The 24,334-nt window shown below is 53.3% G+C and overlaps 3 protein-coding genes across 7 annotated transcripts in view; 2 read left to right on the forward strand and 1 right to left on the reverse strand.

The window, feature by feature from the left end:
- Window positions 1-744: 744 nt before the first annotated feature.
- Window positions 745-10,038, reverse strand: P3H1 (prolyl 3-hydroxylase 1). 2 transcript variants are annotated; one of them, XM_064172360.1, is made up of 16 exons: window positions 9,511-10,038; window positions 8,867-9,019; window positions 8,476-8,665; window positions 7,857-7,988; window positions 6,365-6,504; window positions 3,844-3,933; window positions 3,680-3,732; window positions 3,221-3,342; window positions 2,945-3,072; window positions 2,756-2,851; window positions 2,479-2,629; window positions 2,283-2,378; window positions 1,876-1,993; window positions 1,589-1,664; window positions 1,289-1,429; window positions 745-1,216 (listed from the first exon to the last, which is right to left on the reverse strand). In XM_064172360.1, exons 1-16 carry the CDS (start codon window positions 9,976-9,978, stop codon window positions 1,097-1,099), a joined length of 2,274 nt encoding a protein of 757 aa, XP_064028430.1. In that variant the 5' UTR covers window positions 9,979-10,038; the 3' UTR covers window positions 745-1,096. The 2 variants fall into 2 exon arrangements, with proteins under 2 accessions (XP_064028430.1, XP_064028431.1); XM_064172361.1 differs by lacking the exon at window positions 2,283-2,378 and having other exon boundaries at window positions 9,511-10,036.
- Window positions 10,039-10,060: 22 nt separating this feature from the next.
- On the forward strand, window positions 10,061-16,119 carry C36H1orf50 (chromosome 36 C1orf50 homolog). 2 transcript variants are annotated; one of them, XM_064172363.1, is made up of 5 exons: window positions 10,113-10,201; window positions 10,604-10,740; window positions 11,100-11,186; window positions 13,019-13,150; window positions 15,540-16,119. In XM_064172363.1, the coding sequence occupies exons 2-5, from the start codon at window positions 10,720-10,722 to the stop codon at window positions 15,720-15,722; spliced, it is 423 nt and encodes a 140-aa protein (XP_064028433.1). In that variant the 5' UTR covers window positions 10,113-10,201; window positions 10,604-10,719; the 3' UTR covers window positions 15,723-16,119. The 2 variants fall into 2 exon arrangements, with proteins under 2 accessions (XP_064028432.1, XP_064028433.1); XM_064172362.1 differs by lacking the exon at window positions 10,604-10,740 and having other exon boundaries at window positions 10,061-10,201.
- A 3,588-nt stretch (window positions 16,120-19,707) lies between these two features.
- CDC42 (cell division cycle 42) overlaps window positions 19,708-24,334 on the forward strand; it is a 34,095-nt gene continuing 29,468 nt past the window's right edge. For 2 of the 3 annotated variants that reach the window (XM_064172347.1, XM_064172349.1), the window contains exon 1: window positions 19,708-19,806. The gene's annotated coding sequence lies outside the window, so the exon portion shown is untranslated. Of the gene's footprint in view, window positions 19,807-19,830; window positions 19,939-24,334 lie in introns of those variants that run through there. The other variant, XM_064172348.1, reaches the window with a different exon arrangement.

Consider the following 24,334-nt stretch of genomic DNA (forward strand, 5'->3'; position numbering starts at 1 on the left):
TAAACATTTCAGGGAGGGAGCTGAGTACATAGTTTTAAACCTTGAGGCAGGGAAGTCCTTCTGGTTGTCTAAGATACCAACACACTGCTCCACGAGTGACGACTACCAGCCCCAGGGTTCTCAGCAAGGCCAGCTACATCCCTGTCCCCTTTAAAACTAGTTTCAAAGGGTTGCAGCACCCACAGGACCTGCTTGCCCCTAAAATCTCCCTTGTTGCCCCAAAACCCATAGAATCATTGAATGGCTGGATCTTTAGGCCATTGAGTCCAACCTCCTGCACTCAGCAGGGACATCTGCAACTAGAGCAGGTTGCTCAGAGCCCTGAACAACCTCACCTGGAACGTTCCAGAGATGAAGAATCTCCCATTTCTCTGGGCAACCTGGGCCAGGGACTCACCACCCTCAGTGTCAAACATTTCTCTCCTCTCTCCACTCTCAATCTCCCCCTTTTAAGTTTCAAACCATCACCCCTTGGCCTGCCACAACAGGCCCTGCTCAGAAGTCTGTTCCCAGCTTTCTGCTTGGCCCCTTCTAGCACTTGAAGGCCACCAGAAAGTGTCCCTGGAGCCTTCTCTTCTCCAGGCTGAATAAGCCAGCATTGCTATAGCCTCCCCTGCCCATGTCTCTCCTGAGCTGAGGACTCCAGAGCTTTCATGGGGTTGCAGGGAGTTTGCAAGGTGAGAAGGATGCAGAGGCAGGGGTGGTGGGACAGCAGACACCAGCTCCTGCTCAGCAGGCTGCAACTTAGAAAAAAAACACCACTTTATTCACCCATTTTCTGCAGAAGGCACTTAAATAGCTGCAGGTTCAGCTGGGAAGAAAGGCAGATGCCTGCTACCTGGGCATCAGGCCTTGACCCCTAAGAGTATCCCTCCCTTGTCCCCCATGCCACTCCTCCAACACTCTCTGTGATACTCCTAGGTCACCTCTGCATGGAGAATGCTGAGTACTGCTTGGAGTAGTGCAGGACATCCCCCAGCTCCCCATCCCATATTGGCTGGTAGCATAGTCAGGATCCCTGCTGGCATCGCCACGGCTGAGTGGCCTGGATCTGTAATGCTGGTGTCACTGTCTATGCCCTTGTCCCCATGAAATGTCACAGCTCATCCTTCCCCACAGTGACAGTGGTTAGCAGCTCCTGCTCTGGCTCCCGCAGCAGATCCCCCTCTTCCGTGCTGAAAAGCATCTTCACCAGGTCAGCTGCCTGCACACGCTCCTGTGGGGCAGACCCAGCGCAGTCAGCAAGGCACCGTACTCTGAGCCCTCCTGTTGCTGGGAGGGAGCTTACCCGCTCGCTGTGCCGAGGGTCCAGGGTGAACCAGAGGGCAATGGCGCAGCGCTGGCCCTTTGTCACAGCTTTCACTCCATGAGGGTTCTCCAAGCCGGAGGAGAAGCCCACAGCACGGCCACACCGAGGCTGAACCTCTGCCTGAAACAGATGGGAACCCTCCTCAGGAGGCAGCTGGTGGGTGAGGAGATTTCATCGCCCCTCAACCCAATTTCATCTCTTGTAGTGGACCAGAAGACAGAGCCAGCAAGAGCTGGGTTTGATGCTGAACATGGCTCCTCAAGAAAGCAAGTTACTTACAGTCTCGGTCTTGGCATCCAGCTCGGTGAAGTAGAAAGCTCCTCCTTCAAAGTCCCCATTAAGGTAGAGGATGGCACTAAATGAAGCAGAAGACAAACGGAGGTGACAGCCATCACCACAGCTCCAGCAAGCATTTAAGTCTGGAGTTCTCCCAACACCACTGCAAGAGCCAGGGGCAGCAGAGTCCAGGTTGGGCTGTCCTCCCACCCTGCCCCTCTCAACCCAGGTGCCACCAAGTCATGGTGTCCTCAGGTGCAGAAGCTCTGCCTGGCAGACACCGCCAGTACCTGTAATCCCGGAAGGTGTAGGCTGGGGGTTCCTTCACACACACCAGAGCCTCTGTGTTGAGTATGCAGTTGTCCACATGCACCTCATGACTGTTGTCATTTCGGCCTTCTTGCTTTTCTAGGGTGAAACAAGAGCTGGCACATCAGGACCCTGCACATCAGGATCCTGCAAGATCAGAGTCTGCTCCCAGGCACCAAGCACTCAGAAGTGACAAGAAAATCACTGGTTGCCTAGAGCCCTCCTACTTGCTGGAGCATGGACCATGAGAGGCTATTTGCATAACGCAAGTCTCTGTTGACTTGTCTCATGGTGTCCCCATAGGTCCTCCAGAGAGCCTCTCCCAGCACCCAACCCTAAATGCCTCTAGGTGCTGAAATCCAGCATGACAAGAAGCCACTTGTCCTACCAGGGGCAACCAACAAAGCTGCTCCTGTTCCCAACGTGGGCCTAAGGACAAGCTCCCCACATCTTCCTTTTGGGAAATGGAGCAGCAAGGAGGTGTCTGTGGAAAGTCCAAGACCCAACCAATGCAGATGAACAGCACAAGAGGCTGAAGGAGACTTGATTCTTCTTGGGTTGTGCTCCTCCAAGGCCCCGCTCACCATCGATGGCTGTGCGGCACACCAGGTGGGAGTAGGAGAAGTGGAGCGGAACCTCCAGGCGGAAGTAGGACTCCATCATGTGTCGCACCTTCTCCGTCACGTTGTAGTAGAGATAGGCGCTCTGCAGGGGCACCTTGCCCTCCTGGCCCAGCTGTGGGGGATGAAGAGGACACAGACCTCAGCCCCAGACAGGTTGGGCAAGCAGCTGCCTGCCCTCAAGCCCCGCCTCGTTGTCCCAGCAGCCTGCTTCTCTCTCCTCTCTGCAAGCCACCATAACCTTGAGGGCCTTGAGGACAGTCACTCCATAGAAGGTCTCACTGGGGGTGTGAGGAGATGTCTTCCCACGATAGCCATCCCCAGCAGAAGCAGCTGCCTGCAAAACTCCATTGGTGTTACTGGTCTGGCTCCTAAAGCACAGGATGGAGACCCTTCGACAGCCCCTGCCCCACCCTGTCCCTCTGCTCACGCTGGTGAGGCTACGCAGCTCCTGGCACTCCTCGGCAGAAAGAACTCCATCCACCACCACGCGCTGGGAGCCGTTCAGGGCCTTGGAGTTCATGGTGACACTGGCTCCTTTGTACACCAAGGGGCCACCTGTGGCACAAATGGGATAGGTGCCACCAACCCTGGCATAGAGCGCTGAGGCAAGCTGTGATCCTGCCACCACCCATGTGGAGAGACCATGAGTTGGTAGCAGGGGACACAGCGGTCTCCATCCCATCTTCCCTCTGGCTCTAAGCACCTTCTCGGATGAACTTGCTCATATCAGCAGACTCCTTGGACTTCTCCTCCACCAGTGTCTCAATCTCCTTCATGAGGTTGCCGATCTCCTCTGAGATGCGTGCTGCTGTCTCCCGTTCCACCCTGGGCATGTGGCAGTCGTCAGCTCCATTGCCCCATTGTCCCCACGTCAGGAACGAGGGGCAGCAGAACAAGCTGTCTCCAGGGGCCAGTGACAAGGCCCAGGGCTGGAGAGAGTCTTCACTTTGAGTTGCTCAGAATCAACTACCCATCCCCGTCACTTCCAAAGGCTGACACAGAGCAAAATTCTGCCCTCAAACAAGATCTCCCTGCCCCAACACCAAAAAACATTCCTGGCAGCAGTGTCATGGTCATGGCCTTTGGCCCAAACTCTATGGAGGAACATCCCATTGCTCCCCCCTGTTGGGAAAGCTGTGCCATGAGCTTGGGAAGCACTCACTTTTGTTTCTCTTGCAGCCTTTTGGGTATCACCTCTTCAGGTGTCCATGTGTCCTGCAGCCAGAAGGAAAACATCAGGAACTGGATGAGGATCTAGCTGGGAAATTAACTGTTCATCCTCCTCCCTTCTGGCCACTGTGTCCAGCCTGGTCCAGCACCACTCACCGGGTCCACGAAGGGAATGCCAAAGACATCATAGCTGAAGAACAGCAGCTCCTTCTCCAGCAGGCTTCGCTGGCAGTATGCTTGGATTTCCTGGGGCAGAGGCATGGGGTAAGGGCACTGCAGGAGGCCTCTGTAAGCACCCTCAGCATGGGCAGGAAGGTGCAGGGTTTACATCACTCCCAGTCCTTGTGCCAGACCTGCAGTCCTGGTTTTCTGGTCCCTCACACAGCTGGAAGCAAGCAGCTTTCCCTTATTCTACACAGACAGGGGAGGCAGGGGCACAAGCATGCCTATCCTGCAGGAAGCTCTTCTGGAGATTCCCTTCCCCATCCCAGCTGATGCAGGCAGTGACCTCCATCTCCACCTACTATTTCCCAGGCAACACCTGAGCATCTGAATCCAGCTATTTTGAAGCCAAATCCTCTCATTTTTAAGTAATCCACTTCAGCTGCAGAAGCCTAGCAGAGGTGGGCTCAGATCCTCCTGTCTGCCTCTTGTAGATCTCTCCTACAGGAGCTGGTCCATTTGTGCAAACCACCAAGACTTCCCTTCACAGAATTACAGAACGTTAGGGGTTGGAATGGACCTCGAAAGCTCATCCAGTCCAACCCTGCTGCCAGAGCAGGACCACCTAGAGCAGATCACACAGGAACACATCCAGGCCAGAGAAGGAGACTCCACAAGCCCCCTGGGCAGCCTGTTCCAGGCCTCCAGCATCCTCACAGTGAACACACCCAGAGGTTACTATGTGCTGTCACCGGGCAGCACTGAGCAGAGCCTGACTCCCTCCTCTTGGCACTTGCCCTTTACATATCTGTAAACATGAACAAGGTCACCCCTGTCTCCTCCAGACTACAGAGCCTCAGCTGCCTCAGCCTCTCCTCCTAAGGAAGATGTTCCACTCCCTTCATAATTTTTGTGGCTCTGTGCTGGATTCTTTCAAGCAGTTCCACGAGGTCTTTCTTGAACTGAGGGGGCCAGAACTGGACACATTTGAGATGCAGCCTCACCAGGGCAGAGTAGAGAGGCAGGACAACCTCTCTGGACCTACTAACCAGAGCCCTTCTAATCCACCCCAGGGTGGCACTGGCCTTCTTGGCCACAAGAACACACTGCTGTTTCATGATCACCCTTCCATCCACTATGGCCCCTAGGTTCCTTTTCCCTTCACTGCTCTCAAGCAGGTCAGTCCCCAACCTATACTGGGTTGCTCCCAACCTATACTGGGTTGTTCTTTCTCAGGTGCAAGACTCTACATGTGCTCTTGTTGAATGTCAGAGAATCATAGAACCAGTCAGGGTTGGAAGGGACCACAAGGAGCAGCCAGTTCCAACGCCCCTGCCATACCCAGGGACACCCTACCCTAGAGCAGGCTGCACACAGCCCCATCCAGCCTGGCTTTAAACACCTCTAGGGATGGGGCCCCAACCACCTCCCTGGGCAACCCATGCCAGGCTCTCACCACTCTCATTGTGAAGAACTTCCTCCTCACATCCAGCCTGACCCTACCCATCTCCAGCTTTGCTCCATTCCCCCCAGTCCTGTCACTCCCTGGTATCCTGAAAAGTCCCTCCCCAGATTTTTTGTAGCCCCCTTCAGATCCTGGCAGGCCACAAGAAGGCCACCTGGGAGCCTTCTCTTTCCCAGCCTGCACAGCCCCAACTCTTTCAGTCTGTGCTCACAGCAGAGCTGCTGCAGCCCTCTGAGCATCCTCCTGGCCCTGCTCTGGACACTCTCCAGCATCTCCACATCCCTCTTGTAATAGAGGCTCCAGAACTGGATGCAGTACTCCAGGAGGGGTCTCAACAGAGAGTAGAGCAGGGGGGCAGAATCACCTCCCTGGCCCTGCTGGCCACACTTCTCCTGCTGCAGCCCAGAAAGTCAACCAAGGCCTGGTTGACTGCAGCCCAGGCCCTGGTTGACTTTCTGGGCTGCAAGTGCACATTGCTGGCTCCCGTTGAGCTTCTCATCCACCAGCACCCCCAGGTCCCTCTCCTCAAGGCTGCTCTCCAGCCTGGCACTGCCCAGCCTGGATTTGTGCTTGGAATTGCCTCGACCCAGATGCAGGACCCTGCACTTGGTCTTGTTGAACCTCCTGAGCTTGGCTTGTGCCCACCTCTCCAGCCTGTCCAGGTCCCTCTGGATGGATCCCTGCCCTCCAGCCTGGCTGCTGCACCACACAGCTTGGTGTGGGGAGCAAACTTGCTGAGGCTGCACTCAGTGCCTCTGTCCATGGCACCAACACAGATGTTGAACAGGATCGGTCCCTAAGGGACTCCACTTGTCACTAGTTTCCACTTGGACATGTCACTACATTTCTTCCCTTGGCCAAAGATACTTTTCCAGTAATGCTTTTCAGTTTCTCAGCTATTTTCCGGCTTGCTTCATCTTGCATTCCTCTCCACTTTGCCACCAAACGGTGGCTGGACCACAGCAAACGCAACCATGACAGACTCCAAAAGCTCTGCAAAGGGCCCCAAGGAGGGGAGAAGACGTCCCTGCATCTCAGCAGGTTGCTCACCTCTCTGGGCTGGATGGGACCTGCCAGTTTCTCCCCGAGGACAGCAGTGTAATAGGCCAAGTTCTGCGTCATCACCTCATCACTTGGGAAGAAGAGCAGGTAGGTTTTTGCACATTCCACGGCTTTCTCATAATTCCCATCTGCAAAGAGAAATGTGGCTGACGATGGGACACCCAAGAGCACCAGAGGCAGAGCAAACATGATCTAGAGGAGAAACAAGAGAAAGGCCTTGTTGTTTTCCAAAGGGTGCACCAAGTGCGTCAGATAGCCTGGAGCACAGGGAGCTGCTGCCACAAAGGCAAGATGCAGAGTCAGAAGCACTCTTATACCTCCAGAAACCACATCATCAGAAACCAGGGCCACTGCTTGGGTAGTTTCCTTGCTTGGAAAAGATCATGAAGCCTATTTTCAGGCAGCAAAACCCAACCATTTCCAGACTAGCATGTAATTTTCAGCCACTGGAGTGCCCTGACCCACTTTAATCTACAGGATTGCAGCTTTTCAATCTTCTCAGACTTTATTTTGTGTTTCTTTCCTCTTTTGGGATAAATTTGCAGAGAAAGAGTTTTTATTTTTCTAAGGAGGTGAATAAAAAATAAAATTTGGTACATTTGCAAGAGGTAGATGGTTGCCAGAAGAACAAACATCCTTCTCTAGGCTGTTATTTCATGTGGAAAGTGAAGCTGTCAAGGAAGAGAGCACCTAGAGTGACATGGAGGGTTCTCACAACCAGGAGCAGCAAGACTCATGTCAACATTTCAGGCTCTGTCAACCTCATGAGGTTCAGCAGGGTGAACTGAATAGTCCTTCTCCAGTACCACTAAAGACTGGGGAATGGATGGGTTTAGAGCAGCACTTGTGAAGAAGGATTCGGAGATACTGGTGGACAAAAGATTGAACATGAGCTGGCAATGTGCACTTGCAGCCAAAAAAGAAACTGTATCTTGGGCTGCATCACAAGGAGCATGGCTGGCAGGCCTCAGAGGTAATGCTCCTTCTCTGTTCCATGCTCATGGAATCCCATCTGGAACATGAGGTACACGGCATAAGAAAAGCATGGACTTCTTAAGAATGTGTCAAGAGGAAGGTAAAAAAATGGTCAGAGGCTTCAGGGAGACCTTACTGCAGTCTTCCAGTACTTAAACAGCACTTAAAAGAAAGACAGGGACAACTTGTACCAGGGTTTGCAGCAACAGGACAAGGGGCAATGCTTTTAAACTCTCTATAATGAAGGTAGTGAGACACTGGACCAGGTTGTCCAGAGAAGCTGTGGATGCCCTATCACTGGAAGTGTCCAAGGTCAGGCTGGACAGGGCTCTAAGCAATGTGATCTAGTGCAAGGTGTCACTGCACCTTGGGTTGGACTAGATGATCTCCAAAGGTCCCTTTCCAACCCAAACCATTCTCTAAGTCTGTTGAGTTCTGCCTGTCTGTACAGAGCATGCTGTTCATCACCGATGGCCAGTGGAGGATAGGGTAACAAGCTGCTTACTGTTGTAGTAGGCAAACTGCAAGTAGTTGAAGTGTGAGGGTAGGAAATCCTCCAAAGGCTTCTCCTGGCCAGGCTGCGAGGCCAGCTCCGTAACACAGCCCTGCTTGCAGCTCAGCACCTGCACGTAGTGATCTGGCGGAAAGAAAACCCAGGTCACTGCTTGTGGCCACCCAAAGGCTTGTGGCCAGGACCTTGATGGGTCTTCACTCCAACCTCCTGCTGACAGCAGGACTGTTGCCAGCTTTTCAGTGGCAGAAACCCTCAAGGGTGATGGCTGCCCACCTCTGTGTGAGCAGCGGTAGGGCTGTACTGCACTCGGAGACAGAATGGCCATCCTCCTTCCACCCTTTTGTCCTGGTGCCCCTCTGCTGGCCCGCTCATATTGCTTCATATCTCCTTGGAATCTGAAGATTCCTGGGCATTACCCCAGGGCTGGCAACAGGCAAACAGCTCCTGCCACTTACTAGCCATACTCCTCTAGATAAAGCCTAGGATAGATAGATTTGCCCTCTTTGGGGACCCAGCATTCCCTGGGGCCTTTGGGGACCTCTTTGAGGGCCACCACACCCCAAGATTGTCCCCTTCCCATGAGCAAGGACAGAGTATGCACGGCTCCCACCTGTGATGGCCTGGTAAAGGTCTGCATTGTACTCCAGGTAGTTGTAGCCCTCGTAGTCATAGGGCCCCTCGCAGAGCAGGCGGCACTCGGCATCTGCCACAAAGTACTCCTCCAGTGCCTTCTCCAGATGTAGAATGGCAGCAGCAGGCTGCTCCTCCGTGTAAAATCGGACACCCAGCTGAAACTCACTCTGTGGAGGAAGGAGGAGGGGTCTCAATGCCCCATTCCCTGTGACAGCACTCCTGGGGTGCCATGGGATGGGGATGGACCTCCTGCACTAAGGTGGCATCTCATGAGCTTGAGGATCCACAGCTGTGGTATGACCTCCCTAGGTCCAGCAGTGGAGGGATGTTTCGGGAAGGTTTGCCCAAGGAAGGTGAGGGTGTCTCACCATGTGGGGTTTGGCCTCCAGATCGGTGAAGTCCTCCTCACGGACGCCTGCCATGGCTTGGTAGTACTCCAGGTTTTGTCTCATCTCCTGGTGTCCAGGATTGGCCACGAAGAAGGTGTGTGCTGCTGATGCTGCCTTTGCCGGCCGGTTCATCTGGGCAGGATGAGGGGCAGGGAAGGGGTGAGACAGCGCCCACCCCACGGCACAGACCCTGCGGGATGTGGGGGGATCGCTGCTCCCGGAGTATCACAGCCGGGGGCTCCCGCAGCCAGGATGGGACAGTAACGGGGGCGGCTCCGGCGGGCTCCGACGTGGCACTGCAGCAGGGCGGGGGAGGCCAGGGGAACGACGGGCAGAACTCCGGGCTGCTGTCCAACATCCTCGTCGAGGAGGGCTGCCGGACCCCTCCTGGCTTTCAGGACCCTCGCTCCTACCGGGAACCTCCTGCACCGGGACTACCCCCGCCCAGGTCCCTCAGTCTCATCCTATGCCTCTCCACCCGACTCCCGAGATCCCTCCAGGCATCGCGCCCGCTGCCGACCCGCCCGCACCGGGACACCTCACGCCTTCCCTCCCCGGGATCGCTGCCGGTCCTGTCGCCCTCGGAGTGCACTCAGCCCCTTGCCCAACTCTGAGTGGCGTACCTTGAAATAGGCGACCTGGAGGTAGTTGTAAGGGCTGCGCTTACTGAACTCCCTGTCCAGCTCGTCGCCCAGCCGGTACCGGGAGGGCGCGGGGGGCCCGCAGCCCCGCAGGCAAGCGGCGCGCCGCAATAGCCCTCGGAAGAAGAGCAGGTCGCGGATCACCGATCCGGGATGGATCTCGATTCCCTTCGCCGATCCCGCCGTGGCGTTGGCGCAGTGCAAGCGGCACCGCACCAACCGGGAGCGCAGGGCCGCGCGGGCCCGCAGTGCCCGCTCCATCTGCAGCACCACAGCGGGCCAGTCGCCCCGGGAGTACGCCTCAGCGCCGGCGGCGAAGAGAGCGTCCGGGGACTGGGCCGGCAGCGGAAGGTCGGCCGGTCCCGGCTCCAGTGGCGTCGCCGCCCGCGCCAGCAATTGCAGTGCCGATGGCAGCAGAAGCAGCAGCGGCAACAGCCCCAGCCCCGCCATTGCCGAGCCTCCAGGCCGCGCACCGCAGCCCGCCCCCAGCCGCGCACCGCAGCCCGCCCCGGCCGCCGGCGGAAGGGGCGGGGCTCCGCGGCCGGTGATGGCGGCGCAGGGCGGTGCGCGGGGCGCCGCTTTGGGCCTGGCTCTGGTGGAGGGTAGCGCAGGCCGCGCCGCCCGCGTCGGGGACCCCGGCGACCTGGTGGCCCTGGCCCGGCAGGTTCAGCAGGTGAGGGCTGGGCCTCGGTGACAGGACGGCGGGGCGGGGCCGTGTGCGTGCCTGGGGTCCCGCTCCCTCCTAGCCGTCTCCACGGGCCTCCTAAGCCGGCCGTAGCCCTGGTGCTTCCCAGCACGTCCCGCTGCTCTCCGCGGTCCCCGGCGTCCTCCCAGCGTGGTCCGCAGTGCCTCCCACTGTCCCCTCCCAGTATGCTCCATTGCCTCCCAGTACTTGCAGTGCGAAGTGACCCATACAGTTCATACCCCCAGTACTGCCCGCGGTACTTTCCTGCCTCCCGCTGTGTCCCGCTGCCCGCCTGGACCCTCCCGGCACATCCCACTGAGCTCCATCCACCCTAGTGCGGCCTCCTGCCTCCTCTGTGTCGTGCTGTACTTAGTCGCCTTCTGTTTCCAGGAGTGTCCTACTGCCCACTCTCCCAGTCCATCCCACTACTTCCTGGCACATCGGTTTCATTTCAGTGATTCCCGCTCCACCCCAGGTCCTCCTGGATAGGTCCTGCACTTCCCAGTATGTTCTGCTTGTGCCTTCTGGTACGTGCTGCTGCCTCCCGGTACCGTCTGTGTGTCCCCTCTCTTCCCACTCCAGCTGAGTGCTTCCTGCCAGCCTATCCCACCACCTCCTGGTCCACCCTAGTGCCTCCCAATGTGTCCTCCCCGCTTCATTGCCACCCACCGCGTGCAGCCTACTTCCAGTGCCTGGTCCTTGCTCCAGGGCTGTCGTCCCAGTGTCCACGGCTCCGTGGCTGCCTCACAGCCGTGTGTGAGGCAGTTCCTGCACCACCCACAGCTCGGGGCTGCGACTGGTGCTTCTCCCGTGCATGCTTGGCATGGCAGAGTCCGAAGTGCCGCAGCTCTTGCCAGTCCTGCCCAGGCATTGATGTTCCTCGCAGGGGGACGAGTTCATCCGCGCTAACGCCTGCAGCAAGCTGACTGTCATCGCCGAGCAGATCCGGTCCCTGCAGGAGCAGGCACGGAAGGTGAGGATGTCTGTGGCCTTGACCTTAGAATAACAGAGTTACCAATTGGTCTTGGGGGCAAGGCACCTTTAAAATGCACTCCAACTCCCTGCAGTTAGCAGGGACATCTGCAACTAGAGCAGGTTGCTCAGAGCCCCAAATGACCTCACCTGTAATGGTTCCAGGGATGGGGCATCTCCCACTTCTCTGAGCGACCTGGGCCAGGGTCTTGCCACATTTATTCCTTCTCTCCAGTTTGAATCCCCGTCTTTGAGTTCAGACCATCAGTCCTTGTCCTGTCACAACACGCTCTGCTCAAAAGTCTGTCTCCAGCTTTCCGCTTGGCCCCTTTAGGCACTGAAAGGGTGTTCCTGGAGCCTTCTCCTCCAGGCTGAACAAGCCCAACTCTCTCAGACTGGCCTCACAGCAGAGGGCTTCCACCAACCCTGCCAGCACTTCTGTGGCTGTGCCAGTTCCTGTCCATCTTTTCACCTCCCAGCTCCCCAAGTCTTTCTCCACAGGGCTGCTCTCCAGCCTTTATTCCCAGCCTGGATTGATACCGAGGTTTCCCTGGTGCTGGTGCAAGACATTGCACTTGGCCTTGCTGAACCCCCTGAGGTTCACCTGGGCCTGCTTCCCAAACTTGTCCAGATCCATCTGGATGGATTATGTCCCTTAAGTGTGTCAACCACACCACTCAGCTTGGTGTAATCTGCGTACTTGCTGCAGATGCACTCAGTTCCACTGTTTGTCTTGCTGATGAAGCAACTGAACACCACTGGTCTTGAGGGTCACAGATACCCATCTGGCTATCAAGCCATAAGGCACTACACTCTGCATGTGACCATGCAGCCAATTCCTTACCCATATCTCTCATTTAGAGAGAAGGATATGGTGGGCAATGGTGTCACAAGTCTGATTGTGAACTGAGGCAGATGAGCATGTTCCTTAACTGGCAGAGCTTTGGCAAGAGCTGGAGCCTGGATATGACTGATGGCCAGGAGATGAGAAGGTTCAATGGAAAATAGGAGTTTATTGTTTGGTATTGTCTGAGGACAGGGGGGTTTGGTTTTGAGGACTTTCCTGAGTCCTTGGTATCTCAGGAAGACATCTGTTAAGGGGAGGAGCAAGGGTGTCTCAGGTGTCAGGAATAGAGAGGTGGCTCTGCTTTTGGGAGAGGTGACACCTGTCACTGCAGGCTGTGCTGTGCTCCTGGGAGAACTTGGTGCACTGGGGTGACAGTGTGGCTCTGAGCCCCTGGGAGGGGTGAGCAGTTGTCTCATGGTGGGCTTGGCTTTCCAGTTTGTCCTGGATCCTTTGATGGAACAGGTGGCCCTGGCAACAAGCCCAGCAGAGCTTGGCTGTCCTCTTCAACTCAACCTTCACCCTTGGGGGTGAAATCTCAGAGCCAGAGTGAGAAAGGATCTGCCAGTCACTGCCACTGGCCTGCTGCCATCAAGGCCATTATGTCATGGAATCATTAACTGGTGGAGATGGAGCTGGGGAGCAGTCAGCTGGTGGACCTGAGGAGAAGAATTCCCCTTTGTTTGCTGCTGTCTTCCCTCAGGGACCACAGCAGGGAAGCCCTCAGGGTCTGCAGGTGCATATGGAGATGAACTGGGGGCTGTGGTGATGAAGTCCTTGATAGGAGTGCAGGCAGTCTAAAGTCCGGGTGACAGGAAACTTGGAGAGAACCTCTGTCTCCTTGGAAGCATTTCCTTTCTGGGAAAAGACTTGCCCTGGGGAGGACAAGGCCATGCGAGCAGCAAGTCAAGCAATGTCTCTTGAGCTCCTGAGAGGCAACAGTGTGTTCTTGTATTTCAAATGTGGAAATGTTACATTTGGTTTTGTAGGTTTTGGATGAAGCCAGCAGAGATGCTGATCTGCACCACGTGGCCTGCAACCTTGTGAAGAAGCCAGGAAACATTTATTACATGTACAGGCGGGAGAGTGGCCAGCGATACTTCTCCATCTTGTCTCCTAAGGTGTGTGGTTACAGCTCCCAGGGAAGCAGAGAAGGGAAAAAAACACATTTATAGAATTGCAGAATCAGTCAGGGTTGGAAGGGACCACAAGGATCAGCCAGATCCAACCCCCCTGCCATGGACAGGGACACCTTACCCTAGATCAGGCTGGCCACAGCCTCATCCAGCCTGGCCTTAAACACCTCCAGGGATGGGGCCTCAACCATCTCCCTGGTGTTGTGGGGGCAGGGAATTAATGTGGCCGAGTCAGGAATTTATATAAAAATAGAGTTATTTTATTTTCCCCAAACCCACCCCAAAGCTAGATACAGAAATTCATTTAGTTTTAATTAGCAGATTCAGTTAGGTTGAGAAGATCTACAAGGATGCCATAGGTAATCTGACTGTTCTGGAAGTCAGAAGTTGGAAAAGGCTGAGCTATTAAATGATAGCATTGCCCATTAATGATAAAGCTGAGCCAGAGTTACTCACAGGTGAGTGGGGCTGGCTGAAAGGAAGGGTGGTCCAGCTGCTTGTCCCCTCGCTCTCTGTCAGAGGCCTCTGAGGGTTGTTAAGGCCTATTGAGCCTGCATAATGGGTGATAATAGTGGGAAGCCTCCTTTGGAGCAGAGTGCCAGGGGCTCCTGCTGCAGAGTCTATCCAGGCAGGGGGGGAGAATTCTCAGGCAGGCAGGAATGCTCAGGCAGGGGAGAACTTTAAGGCAGGAACCTCAAGGCAGGAAGTCCCCCAATATTTATACCCTCCCTAGACAAAGAGCAGAGTTACCACTGCCTAGGCACAGAGACCACAGCCAATCCCAGCCCGATTCCAGCGTGGGCGCTGCACGGGCACCCCTCGTGCCTGAAGGGTCCCTTGCTCCCCCCCTTCAGCCTGCAGGGCAGGGGGGGAAACAGGTCTTTTTCGTACCTTTTCCTCTCCCATTCAAACCACAGAGGGGGAGGAATTTTAGGGGTATACAGGACTCCAAGACACCTGGGCAACCCATTCCAGGGCCTCACCACTCTCATGGTGCAGAACTTCCTCTTCACATCCAGTCTGAATCTCCGCACCTCCAGCTTTGCTCCATCCCCCCTAGTCCTGTCACTCCCTGATAGCCTAAAAAGTCCCTCCACAGCTTTTTTGTAGCCCCTGTCAGATACTGGAAGCCCACAAGAAGGTCACCTTGGAGCCTTCTCTTCTCCAGACTGCACAGCCCTAACTCTTTCAGTCTGTGCTCACAGCAGAGCTGCTGCAGCCCTCTGAGCATCCTTGTGGCCCTTCTCTGGACACATTCCACATGTCCCTCTTGTAACAGAGGCTCCAGAACTGGTGCTTGGACACTTCTGAATCTCAGACAATAGTACCAGCTTGACAGGGGCGCTTGGCTCTTTTTCAGTTGTTGTTGGTCCTCAGTCTGAGTTACTCTGCTGATGTGAGAGAGATATTATGAAGTTCTCAGCTCTTGGTGGATGGTAGGCAAGAAGACCTTTGGTGCCTGGACCTGAATTCTGCCTTTCAATCCCTGCAGTTCTTTCCCTGAAGAACTGCAAATGTACTCTAATCCTTGCCTGTCTGGCGTGGCTGTCTGGCAGGATGGTCTCCTCCTGTGCCTCAGCTCAGGGAGTGAGTTTGTCTGCAGCTTGGTAAGAGTGCTCTTGGAGGTATTCTCCTTCCAGGCCACCCATTTTCTGACAATGCAGGGCGAGGACTTCAGAGCAAAGCACATAGAGGAGCCCCTCAGTTCAAGAAGGACCTCAGAGGACTGCCCGAAAGAGTCCAGCACAGAGCCACCAAGCTGCTGCAGACAGTAGAACGTCTCCCTGTGAGGACAGGCCAAAGGAGCTGGGGCTTGGAGCAGAGGAGCCTGAAGGCTGCCCACATTGCTGGTGATAAGGATGTGCAGCATAGAGCCAGGCTCTGCTCAGGGGTGTCCAAGGACAAAGACAAGGGACACTGGGGGCAAGCTGAAGCAGAGGAGGTGCCACAGGAACAGAAAGGAAAAGTTTGTAAGGGTGCTGGAGACCTGGAGCAGGCTGCCCAGAAGGGCTGTGAAGTCTTCTTCTCTGGAGACTTTCCAAACCCATCTGGATATGTTCCTATGTGACCTGCTCTGGCAGGGGGTTGGACTCAATCTTTCGAGGTCCCTTCCAAACCCTATCATTCTGTGATTCTGTGAGCTCTCTGCAGATCAGGGAGATCTTGTGTCCTCAAGGCTCCCTGCTTCAACAGAACCTACCAAGGTCAGACTGTGACCAGGTCTTAGAAGCAGGGTCTTTGAGTCAATTTTTAGGCTAGAAAATGGGATGGCCATGTAGCTGAAACTGCTTCAAAGGTGCTGGGGCCAAAGGGCAGCACAGCTTAGCCCTGAGGGAGGCTGAGAAGTGATGTGAATCTCTCCTTTCTCCTCCAGGAATGGGGTACCAGTCCTCATGAATTTCTTGGTGCCTATAAGCTCCAGCATGATATGTCCTGGACTCCATTTGAGGACATCGAGAGACGAGACGCTGAAATCAACACCTTGGACAAGTTGCTGAGCCAGCAGGCAGCACTGCCCCCGTGTATGGAGCCCAACTTCCAGGGCCTGACCCAGTGACATGAGTGACCACATGGGGACCTCCAGAGCAGAGTCCCTATGTGAGCAGGAACAGTGCCTACATGCTGCTAAGGGCAAGGCAAGGAAGGAGACCAAGAAAACAAAATGCTGATGCCACCAGTACTTGCTCTGTGCTTTAGTGAGACCAATTCTGCAGTCTGGATTTTCTAGGGGGTTTGAGTAATTTATTTCTTTGACTAAAGCAAAGCTGGAACAAGAGTCAGATAATAGCAGGTGAAGTCAAATCCAGGAGAGCTTGGGGCAAAAATGCTTGAGGCAGATGCAATAATGCTATAAAATATGTCCTGGTTCTGGTGAATCTCTTTGCGGCTTCCTGTGGCAGATGATGATTTCAGAGCTGGATTTTGCTCCTCATTAAAATGTCAATATTTAGGAAGCTCTGTGGCCTGGCAAGAGCGGTCAAAGCCCCACACAGAAAGGTCTGTTGTGGCCTAGGTCTGTTGATCTGTGTCCCAGCTGGCCTGAATCTTTGAGTCAAGCACACGTGACCTGGAGCTCTTTTCTCTGGGCAAAGTGTCCTCAAAAGTACCAGGCAGATCTCAGGTGCTCGTCAAAACTTCCACATTTCACAGTCCTTGTGCAGTCGCCTTGGCTTTGAGTGCTGCCAGGATGAGACAGGAAGGTGCAGGTGCCAAATGCCTCTGTGCCAGAGCAGCAGAGAGAATAAATCAGTTTTGGCCTCAGGTGTAACTCTGAGTCAGCCCCTGTGTCCCTGGCTGCATGGCAAGCATCCCTTTGGTTTTACCAGGGCGACTTGGTGGCGTATGGGGATGGATGTCTCCAGCCTCACATTTTTGACCAAGAGCTGGGGAGAGGGAAATATCAAAGCTGTTGAGGAGATGTCTTCCCTCTGCCCAGCTGCACAGGGCTCCTCCAGGAGATCACCTGCTCCTCCATGAGGAACTGAGTTGGGACTGTGCTGATGGAGGTGTCCAGGCTGGATCCTGGCCTGTAATGTCAAGTCTGGTCATATTCTGCTTGTTCACCCCCCCAAGATGGCCTTACCTGCTGCTGCAGGCATTGCAGATGCACACTGGCCATAGCCTTCTCCACCGGCAATGTACAAAGGTTGAGGACCATTTGTGCAAGGGGAATTGTAACGGCAGGGTCTGCACCCACCAGTGGTGGAGGAAGTGCTTCTTAGTAGAGCTCAGCTGCAAGTGTACTGGTGGTTGGGCTTTACCAAGGAGCACCACCTCCTAGGCTCTCTTGACTTCCAAGGTGGTAGTGGAAGAGTGGTGTCTTCTGTTCCCCATGGCACAGTCTTGTATGCAGCAGCTACTCACCTTCCTGGGACCTTGCTGGTTCCAGGCAGTCACTCAGACCTTCCCAGGTGTTATTCTTGTTCCATCTCTCTTGACTTCCTCTGCTAAGGAAGACACCTCTGCCTTTAGCTCTGCTGGGTGACACAGTTCAGGGTGGTTCTGTGCATTGGAATAACAGCCTCAGAATAATCTCTTGAACTTCTCTAAACTTCCATGTGCTCCTTCTGGGACTGATTTGTTCATCTCGCATTGAGTCCCCAGAACTTTCTGTTCCTGGAGGAGTTTGGATCCCCCACTGGAATGTGCTGCAGCACCATCTTCTCCCAGGTCCCTCTCTAGCCATGGCTCTCCATCTCAATGTCTGAATCTACTGCTTTAGGTGAGGTGCTGCAGTGGCTGCCAATGAGAGAGAACCTCTCTGAATTCCCAAGAGACCCTTGGGGACCAGCACTGGGCCTCGCCATTGATGCAGTTTGCTCCCCATTCAGCAGGGCACAGCCTCTCTTGAGACCTCTGATCTCTCTCTACCATGTGGAACACTCTTGCAGATGCCTTTAAAGATGCTCGAGATGGTTGGCAGCACTGATTCCATGTAGGAAAAGTCCTTCTCTGCTTGGATCACAGAAGGATGGGAGGCTTGAGATGGCTCCCCAGCAGCTCAGGAGATTTTTGTCTCAGATTTTCTTTTCTCAATTCTTCCAGGTGCAATAGCTCATCACAAACAGTCTGGTTTAGCCTCTAAGTTGGCAGAAACCTCCTCCTTAGAGCCAACATGGAACATTCCAGTCACCCTTTCCCAGCTCATCCTCCCTCACTTGGAGCACAAGGGCAGGTTAAAAGCAATGTATTATTATTAGTAGATCTCAGTACAATTAATTCCTTATCAAGTCACAAGTGTCTAATTTTGATGTTTTTTTCACTGCTTGTTTCATCACCCCAGGTCTCATTTTACTGCATGTTATTAACTGCTACCTTGGAAGGGAGAAAGTTAATTACTGCATGAGCTTTGCTGTGGTGCTAATTCTAGCAACACGGGAGATCTTCATATGTTGATTTATGCTCCTCTGGGAAGAGGAGATTCCCACCCTAGTTCTTGTCATTAAAATCTGTGCAATGCCATGTGCAAGAGGAGCAAGGGGATGCCTGCAGCCCTCAGCAGCTGGCACACTCATGTGCGCTGGTGGGATCTCACCTGCTTTCTTGCATCTCCAACGCCCTCTGACTCTCCACTCCCTGTAGCTCCCTGGTGTCCTGCAGTTCTCTTGTGTGCTGGCAAGTCTTGTTCTTGGATTTGCCCTAAAAGAGCAAAACTACCACTGCTGTAGCTTTGTCTGAAAACACACAGAAGGTGTGAAGAGGCCATGGAGATGGTGGGAACTGAATACATGGCTGCTGAATGGTCCCACTGTGGATCAGAATGATGATGCTGGAAAGAAGGAGCTGTCCCTCTAGAACAGCTTGCCCAGCATTGCCACCTCAGCTGGTTTCTGAGATAATTAAGCTCAAAAAGCTGAGGCATTGTCAGAAGGTGCTGCTGTGGAGCTGAGCATCCTGTGGAAAATGGGAAAGGATGGAGCTGGTGGAGATGAGATGAGCTAGAGCTTCCTGCAATGCTTGCAGTGAGGACCAGCTCAGTGAGGAAATAGTGCTCAGTACCAGATTTCTTGAGTCCTTCCAGGTTCATGATCAAGCCTTTCACTTAGGTGAGCATGCGCCCTCTGCATGGAGAAACAACCATGTGGGTAGGAAGTGACCAAGGCAGAACCAGAGGCTGCAGGCTTGTGGATGTGGTTCCAGCTGCAGGATGTAGTGCATTGCCCAGGTAAGGACGTTAAAAATCAGCCATCACCTGTGACACTTTGTTTCCATCCATGGTTTCATCTGGGAGGTGAATTTTGAAGCTACTCTTCTGCCTATGGTGTTCTATGGGTGTTTGGAGCAGCAGTGTACATGATCTGAAGGCAGTAGGCTTCTCCCAAATCCCCAGGGATGGACAATCTTTGCAGGACAAGGCAGATGGGCCTCTGACACTTGCTAGCATTGAGCAGAGCAGGTTTTGCTGCTGGGTAAGCCAAGGCTTGACGAAAAGTGCTGGCAGAAAGGTGCTGTGGTGTTCTTGATGTCCGATCTTGGCTACTGCCCAGAGCTGACACTTTGCTGATTCCCAGGACTGTGGCCCCCAGACTGGCAGCTCCTCCTGAATTCTAACAACCAAATTACACTAAACAAGTTTGCTGTTTCAGGCCAGATTTTGGTTCCTGCTTTTTGACAGGTTTCCTTTTTTGTGTTTTTGATCCCGAAGGGTATTTTTCATTTTAGCTGGGCAGTTTAAGGGGATTTGGTTCTAACAAACCATGTACTGTAACGCTGTCTCCGAGTCAGGAGGTTTATCTCCACAAAAGGCGTTAGGGCTCTCTGGTGCTTTTTGTTTCAGCTTCAAGCAGGAAAAAAAAAAGACCAAAAACTGGAGGGAATTTGCGAATGGTGATAGAGGGTCGCATCCCGTGCGTTCTTGCAGCCTCGACCTGCAGGCACATGGGTGCAGGTGCAGGTGCGGGGTCCCGCAGAGCGCGGGGGGTGAGCGCGGAGGACGGCCCAGGGCGGCTCTTTCCGCAGGCAGCCGTGCCGCAAGCTCCGCAGCGCCCCCTGCCGGCCGCATCCCCCCTCTCCCCGCCCTCTCCTACCGGCCACCGCCCCGTCCGGCGTCCCTTGCGTGGTGACGTCACGAGCGTCGTGCCCCTGTGCCTGAGCCGAGGAGACCCCGCAGCGAGCTGCCAACGCCCGGCGGATACTCTGAGGTGAGCTGTTGCTCTGTACCGAGACCGGCACTGCCGCGACCCCCGCCTCCTCCTGTGCCTTCGCTCCGACCCCTCTCAGCATCGCCGGTCGGTGTCCCCGCCGCGCGGGAAGCGCCCTCCTGGGCACGAGGGGTGTGTACGGGGCCTCCCCGGGCAGCCGCCGGTGGGGGGGAGGGCCTTCCCAGGGCCGCGGGCGGGGGGTGCGGGCTCGGCGGAGCCCTCCCTGTGCCTGTTGTTGGGGGGCTCGGTATCTGCGGGATCAGACTCCTCGGGGAAGGCGGTGGCGGGCCGCTGCCTCCTCCTCCCCTCCCCCGCTTCCTGGCGCGGCGGGCGGGCTCCCGACCCTCGGCGCGGGGAAGGGACGGCAGGAAGCTCTCCTGAGGCGTCAGCCGGGGCCTGGCGACGACTGCCCTGCCCGTGTCTCGGTTGCTCGGGGGGCTGTGGGAAGAAGCCTCGGGGGTCGGCTTGAGCGGGGCAGGGTAGGGGGGGCTCCTGCGGATGAAGCTCGCTGGCCTCTTTCAGGCGAGCAGCGCCGGCCACCGTAGTAGATCTGAGCCGCAGTGAGAGTATGGATGTTCTTAACGGCCCAGCTTAAGCTGTGTGCACTGCAAAAGGCGGTTCCTGCGTTAAAGAGTTGGGAGGCACTTAGTGGCTTTTGCGCGCTTAGGTGTGAGGTTGGTAGCTTACCCGTGAAGTATCATATAGTACTGGTGGTGTCCCTGGTTTTGGCTAGAGTACGAGCCGGTGCAGCTTCGAGGGTTGATGTTGCCATATATTTCTCCTTTGAGGTCTTAGCAGGATGTGCATTCTACAGCAGTACCTCACCTGGCTGTGCTTTTAAGATTTGTTCCAGTGCCCTGGACTTGTGTAGTACTTTTACCCATATGCGAGTAGAACTGGTAGCTGGTGGCAACAGTGGGAACCACTGGTGCAGCTGTGTAGCTGTGAAGATAACAACCGGTGTTGTGAAACCTGTGCTTAATGAAGAATTGCAAAATGGCTAGAATTCTGGTTGCCCGCTCTATGTGGATACCTCAGCTGGTGGAGCCTGAGCAGCTTTGCTATCCTCATTTGACAAAAGCTTGAGGAGGCCATGTTAGATGGCAAATGGGTAGTCAGAAGTAGTTTGGTCTGGCTATCTGTGATTGTCTTTGTCTCATGTCCATCTGTGTTTCTCCTCTCCTAGCAAAGGAGGTGCTAGCTATCTGTATTCAAAGTGTTAAATCCCAGTGCTTCAAATGTCCTGTTTTTGCAAGAGTATTCAAAGTCTGGATCAAGCTTCTCCTTTTCCTAATTGCAAGGATTCAGTAAAGAACTTAAAGCTTCTCTCTTTCAGTTAGTAAAAGGATCTTCTGCAGACCCAGCTTCAGATAGAAAGTGTTTGTATTCAGCTAGTTATGTGTGGGAAATGTTCTGCTTTGTAAACTGTTCCTTCTTGTTAGTTGGGTTATGAGGAAGGCAAGATAGGCAAATGTATGTTTAAAATAAGTCTTAGGGATGCATGTAAGACCTGATTCTGTGTGTTGCTGGCTGCAGAAGTGACTGTGTGTTTGAACTGTTCACTTGTATGCTTTGGTCGCATGAGGAAAAGGGGTTTAAAATCTCAGCAAGGAATTAAAGAAACACTATGATGCAAGATAAAGCATGTTTGCAGTTTGCTTATGTGTTCTAGCAGAAATTGTAATCATTAGGTTTGCATACTTTGAACTTGGTTGTTCATGACCTGCAACTGATGCTCTTAATTCATTATCTGCTCTGCTTTGGGATGAGTTGTTTGCCTGAAACTGATGGCTATTCAGGGAAGTTCCTCATGTTTTCACTCTTTAATACTCTGGAAGTTCTAGAGTGTCTGAAATGGAAACTAGATCTTCTGCTAAAAGAACAATAGTAAACAGAAATGGAGCCCATCAGAAGCTCATAGGGATTTGCCTGATGAGCATTCAGCTCCACTTCCTTTACTGTAAAGCTGATCCTGACATAAAAGCTCCTTCTGAATCAAATGTAGTGGTAGTACCAAAACTCGTTTTCAAGTCTTATGAGGATAGACAGACAGGTATCTTAATTGAAATATTTTTTGACAGCTGTCTTCTACCCTATGAGCTTTAAAGTGAGTGCATTTGGGTCCCAACCCTGCTTCTGGCTTCCAAGAGCTTGTCCAAGACATGCTGTAGATAGCAGCACATATGCCACACCTCAACAGCAGCAGAGGCTAAGCTCACAGCTTCTATGTTGTCTTGTGTGTCCTAGCCCTTGCTTTCCTCTGCATGCCTCCTGTGGTTAGCTGAGCTTCCATGCTATCATTGGACTTAGTCTTATGAATTGCAGTGATCTGAGCTTGTGGAGTAACCGCCTGGAAGGAGGAATTATAGGAAGATGGAGTTAGCTTCATTCTTGAGGTTCTTCTTTTCTAGAGAAAAGAACTGCATTTGGTGTTGTAGAGAATGAAGGTGGTGTCAAATTAAATGGAGGTGGAATTGGTTTCTAGTACTCCAGGTACCAAGCAGCTCTCTGACCACATAGGTTACTGTAGACTTCTGCCTTGGCTTGACTTTGTTATGCTGAATGCAAATGATAAACCCCTCTTTTTAGTATTTAATGTGTGACAAATAAACTAACTTCCTGACTAGATAAGCTTTTTATGCTGAGCTTAAAAGAGGTCTACCCTCACCTCTTCTCTTTCAAATTAGCCATCCCCAGCTTCTTCAATTGCTTCTTACAAGATTTATTCTCCAGGCCCTTCACAGCTTCCTTTCCCTCCTTTTTGGACTCACTCCAGCACCTCCACATCTCTCTTGTAATGAGGTGCCCAAAACTGAACACAGCACTTGAGGTGTGGCCTCACCAGAGCAGAGTACAAGGGGACAGTAACCTTCCTGCTCCTGCTGGACACAGCATTTCTTACACAAGCCAAGATGCCATTGGCCTTCATTGCCACCTGGACACTGTTTGCTCATATTCAGTTGCTTGTCCATTACAACCCTCTGGTCCCTCTCTGCCAGCAGCTCTCCAGCCACACTTCTCTAAGCCTGTAATGTTGCTTGGGGTTGCTGTGGCTCAAGTGCAGGACCTGGCATTTGACCTTGTAGAAGCTTGTGCCATTAACGTTGGCCCATGGCTCCAATCTTTCCAAGTTCCTCTGTAGAGCCTCCCTACACTCATGGTAATCAACACTGCCATCTAATTTGGTGTCATCTGTGATCTTAATTCATGATCTTCCCATCAAATTTCAGATAATTATTTCAATTTTAAAGAATTTTACAACTTCAAAATACTGTTTGGCCTGTTCCCGGTAGAGCAGCTGTCCTGTCCTTGGTGTATTGACTCTTCTGAACAAGTGACATTTTATAAACAGAAAACACAGAGTTAGTTTTGCAAAAGCTTTTAGAAGCCATTCTGTTTTAAGCATTTGTACTGGTTATTCCAGCATTGCTTATGGATAATGTGGTAGAATTCCTTTCAGGAGAGTTGATCTGAGCACTGTTCTCCTGTCCAGTGGAAAAGCCAACCCAAAGCTTTATTCAAAAAGTAATGTGGGGTGTTCTGCTGAGCCTTCTGCCTGGAGGGATTGTGCACATGTGAGCTCACCTGTGCTGAGAGCTCTGTGCCTAGGATCAAGTGGCCTGCTATGGGTGTATATTTTCTAAGTGGAGACCAAACTATGTCAAGGTGAAGCTTTTTATCAAGCTAATAGAGCAAAGTTTAAACTGCAGAGTAAAGAGGGACCAGTCAAGGCCCAGAGGCAGCCTGCTGGGTATGACTGGAGTGGCTTGTTGTCAGCTTATGCCCAGCTAGCTAAGGCTGCCAGAATTGTCTTGGTTTGTAACAAGGTGGGTTGAATTGCCCGTCTCTTCTCAAGGCAAAAGATGGTTTTGGACAGTGATGAGCGTTCTGTTTTGGGGGGAACAGGGACAAAAATGCTCTTGCAGCTTTGAGTGTAAGACATTTGCTGCTTCACAAACTGGTGTGGCTGTTTAGGTTGGACTGGCGATGGGTGGTAAGCAGCTGCTGCCAAAGGGCTTGTGGGAAGGCTGGTGCTGGGCTTAGATTTTATGAGTGTGCTCTGGTTGTGGTCCACCTTGGTGCACTTGAGCAGTGGTCTCTAGTTGAGTGACTTTTAGTTCTTGACAAATGTTGCTGAGCTAAAAGCTTAGTTCCTCTCAGATGAATCCTCCTTTTCCATATCCTGCAGTGAGGGCTGTTACTTCTTCTTGAGCATCTTCTGTATTTACTGGGGAGAAGCTGCCAGTTGCCTGCTTGGCCACAGTCCTGGTGCTGTGGTTCTCTTGCCTTCTGCTGTGCCAGAGTGGGTGCTCCCAGCTACTCTGGTTTCTTGCACTGGTTAGGCTAGTGCTGGGCAACCTCTCCTGTCTAAGTCCTGGTGTTAGCAAGTTACTGTGTTAATTTTGACAGAAACATCAAGGTAGCTTGTTGTCTAAGAGAGGTTGCTTTTGCAGTATCTTTTTAACAGGGCTTTCTCTCTCTTGAGTCCTTACACAGTGTGTTAGTGCTTGTCCATGAACGTGCTGCA

The sequence above is a fragment of the Pogoniulus pusillus genome, chromosome 36 (assembly GCF_015220805.1).
Source record: "Pogoniulus pusillus isolate bPogPus1 chromosome 36, bPogPus1.pri, whole genome shotgun sequence".
In the NCBI taxonomy this organism is placed as follows: domain Eukaryota; kingdom Metazoa; phylum Chordata; class Aves; order Piciformes; family Lybiidae; genus Pogoniulus; species Pogoniulus pusillus.

Coding starts and splice junctions, on each gene's coding strand:
- P3H1 (XM_064172360.1), bottom strand. CDS start 9,978: ATGGCGGGGCTGGGGCTGTTGCCGCTGCTGCTTCTGCTGCCATCGGCA. Junction 7,989..8,475: donor CCTTTACCAGGCCATCACAG/GTGGGAGCCGTG, acceptor TCTTTCCGCCAG/ATCACTACGTGCAGGTGCTG. Junction 1,665..1,875: donor TACACCTTCCGGGATTACAG/GTACTGGCGGTG, acceptor TGCTTCATTTAG/TGCCATCCTCTACCTTAATG.
- C36H1orf50 (XM_064172362.1), top strand. CDS start 10,076: ATGGCGGCGCAGGGCGGTGCGCGGGGCGCCGCTTTGGGCCTGGCTCTG. Junction 11,187..13,018: donor TGCAGGAGCAGGCACGGAAG/GTGAGGATGTCT, acceptor TTGGTTTTGTAG/GTTTTGGATGAAGCCAGCAG. Junction 13,151..15,539: donor TCTCCATCTTGTCTCCTAAG/GTGTGTGGTTAC, acceptor TTTCTCCTCCAG/GAATGGGGTACCAGTCCTCA.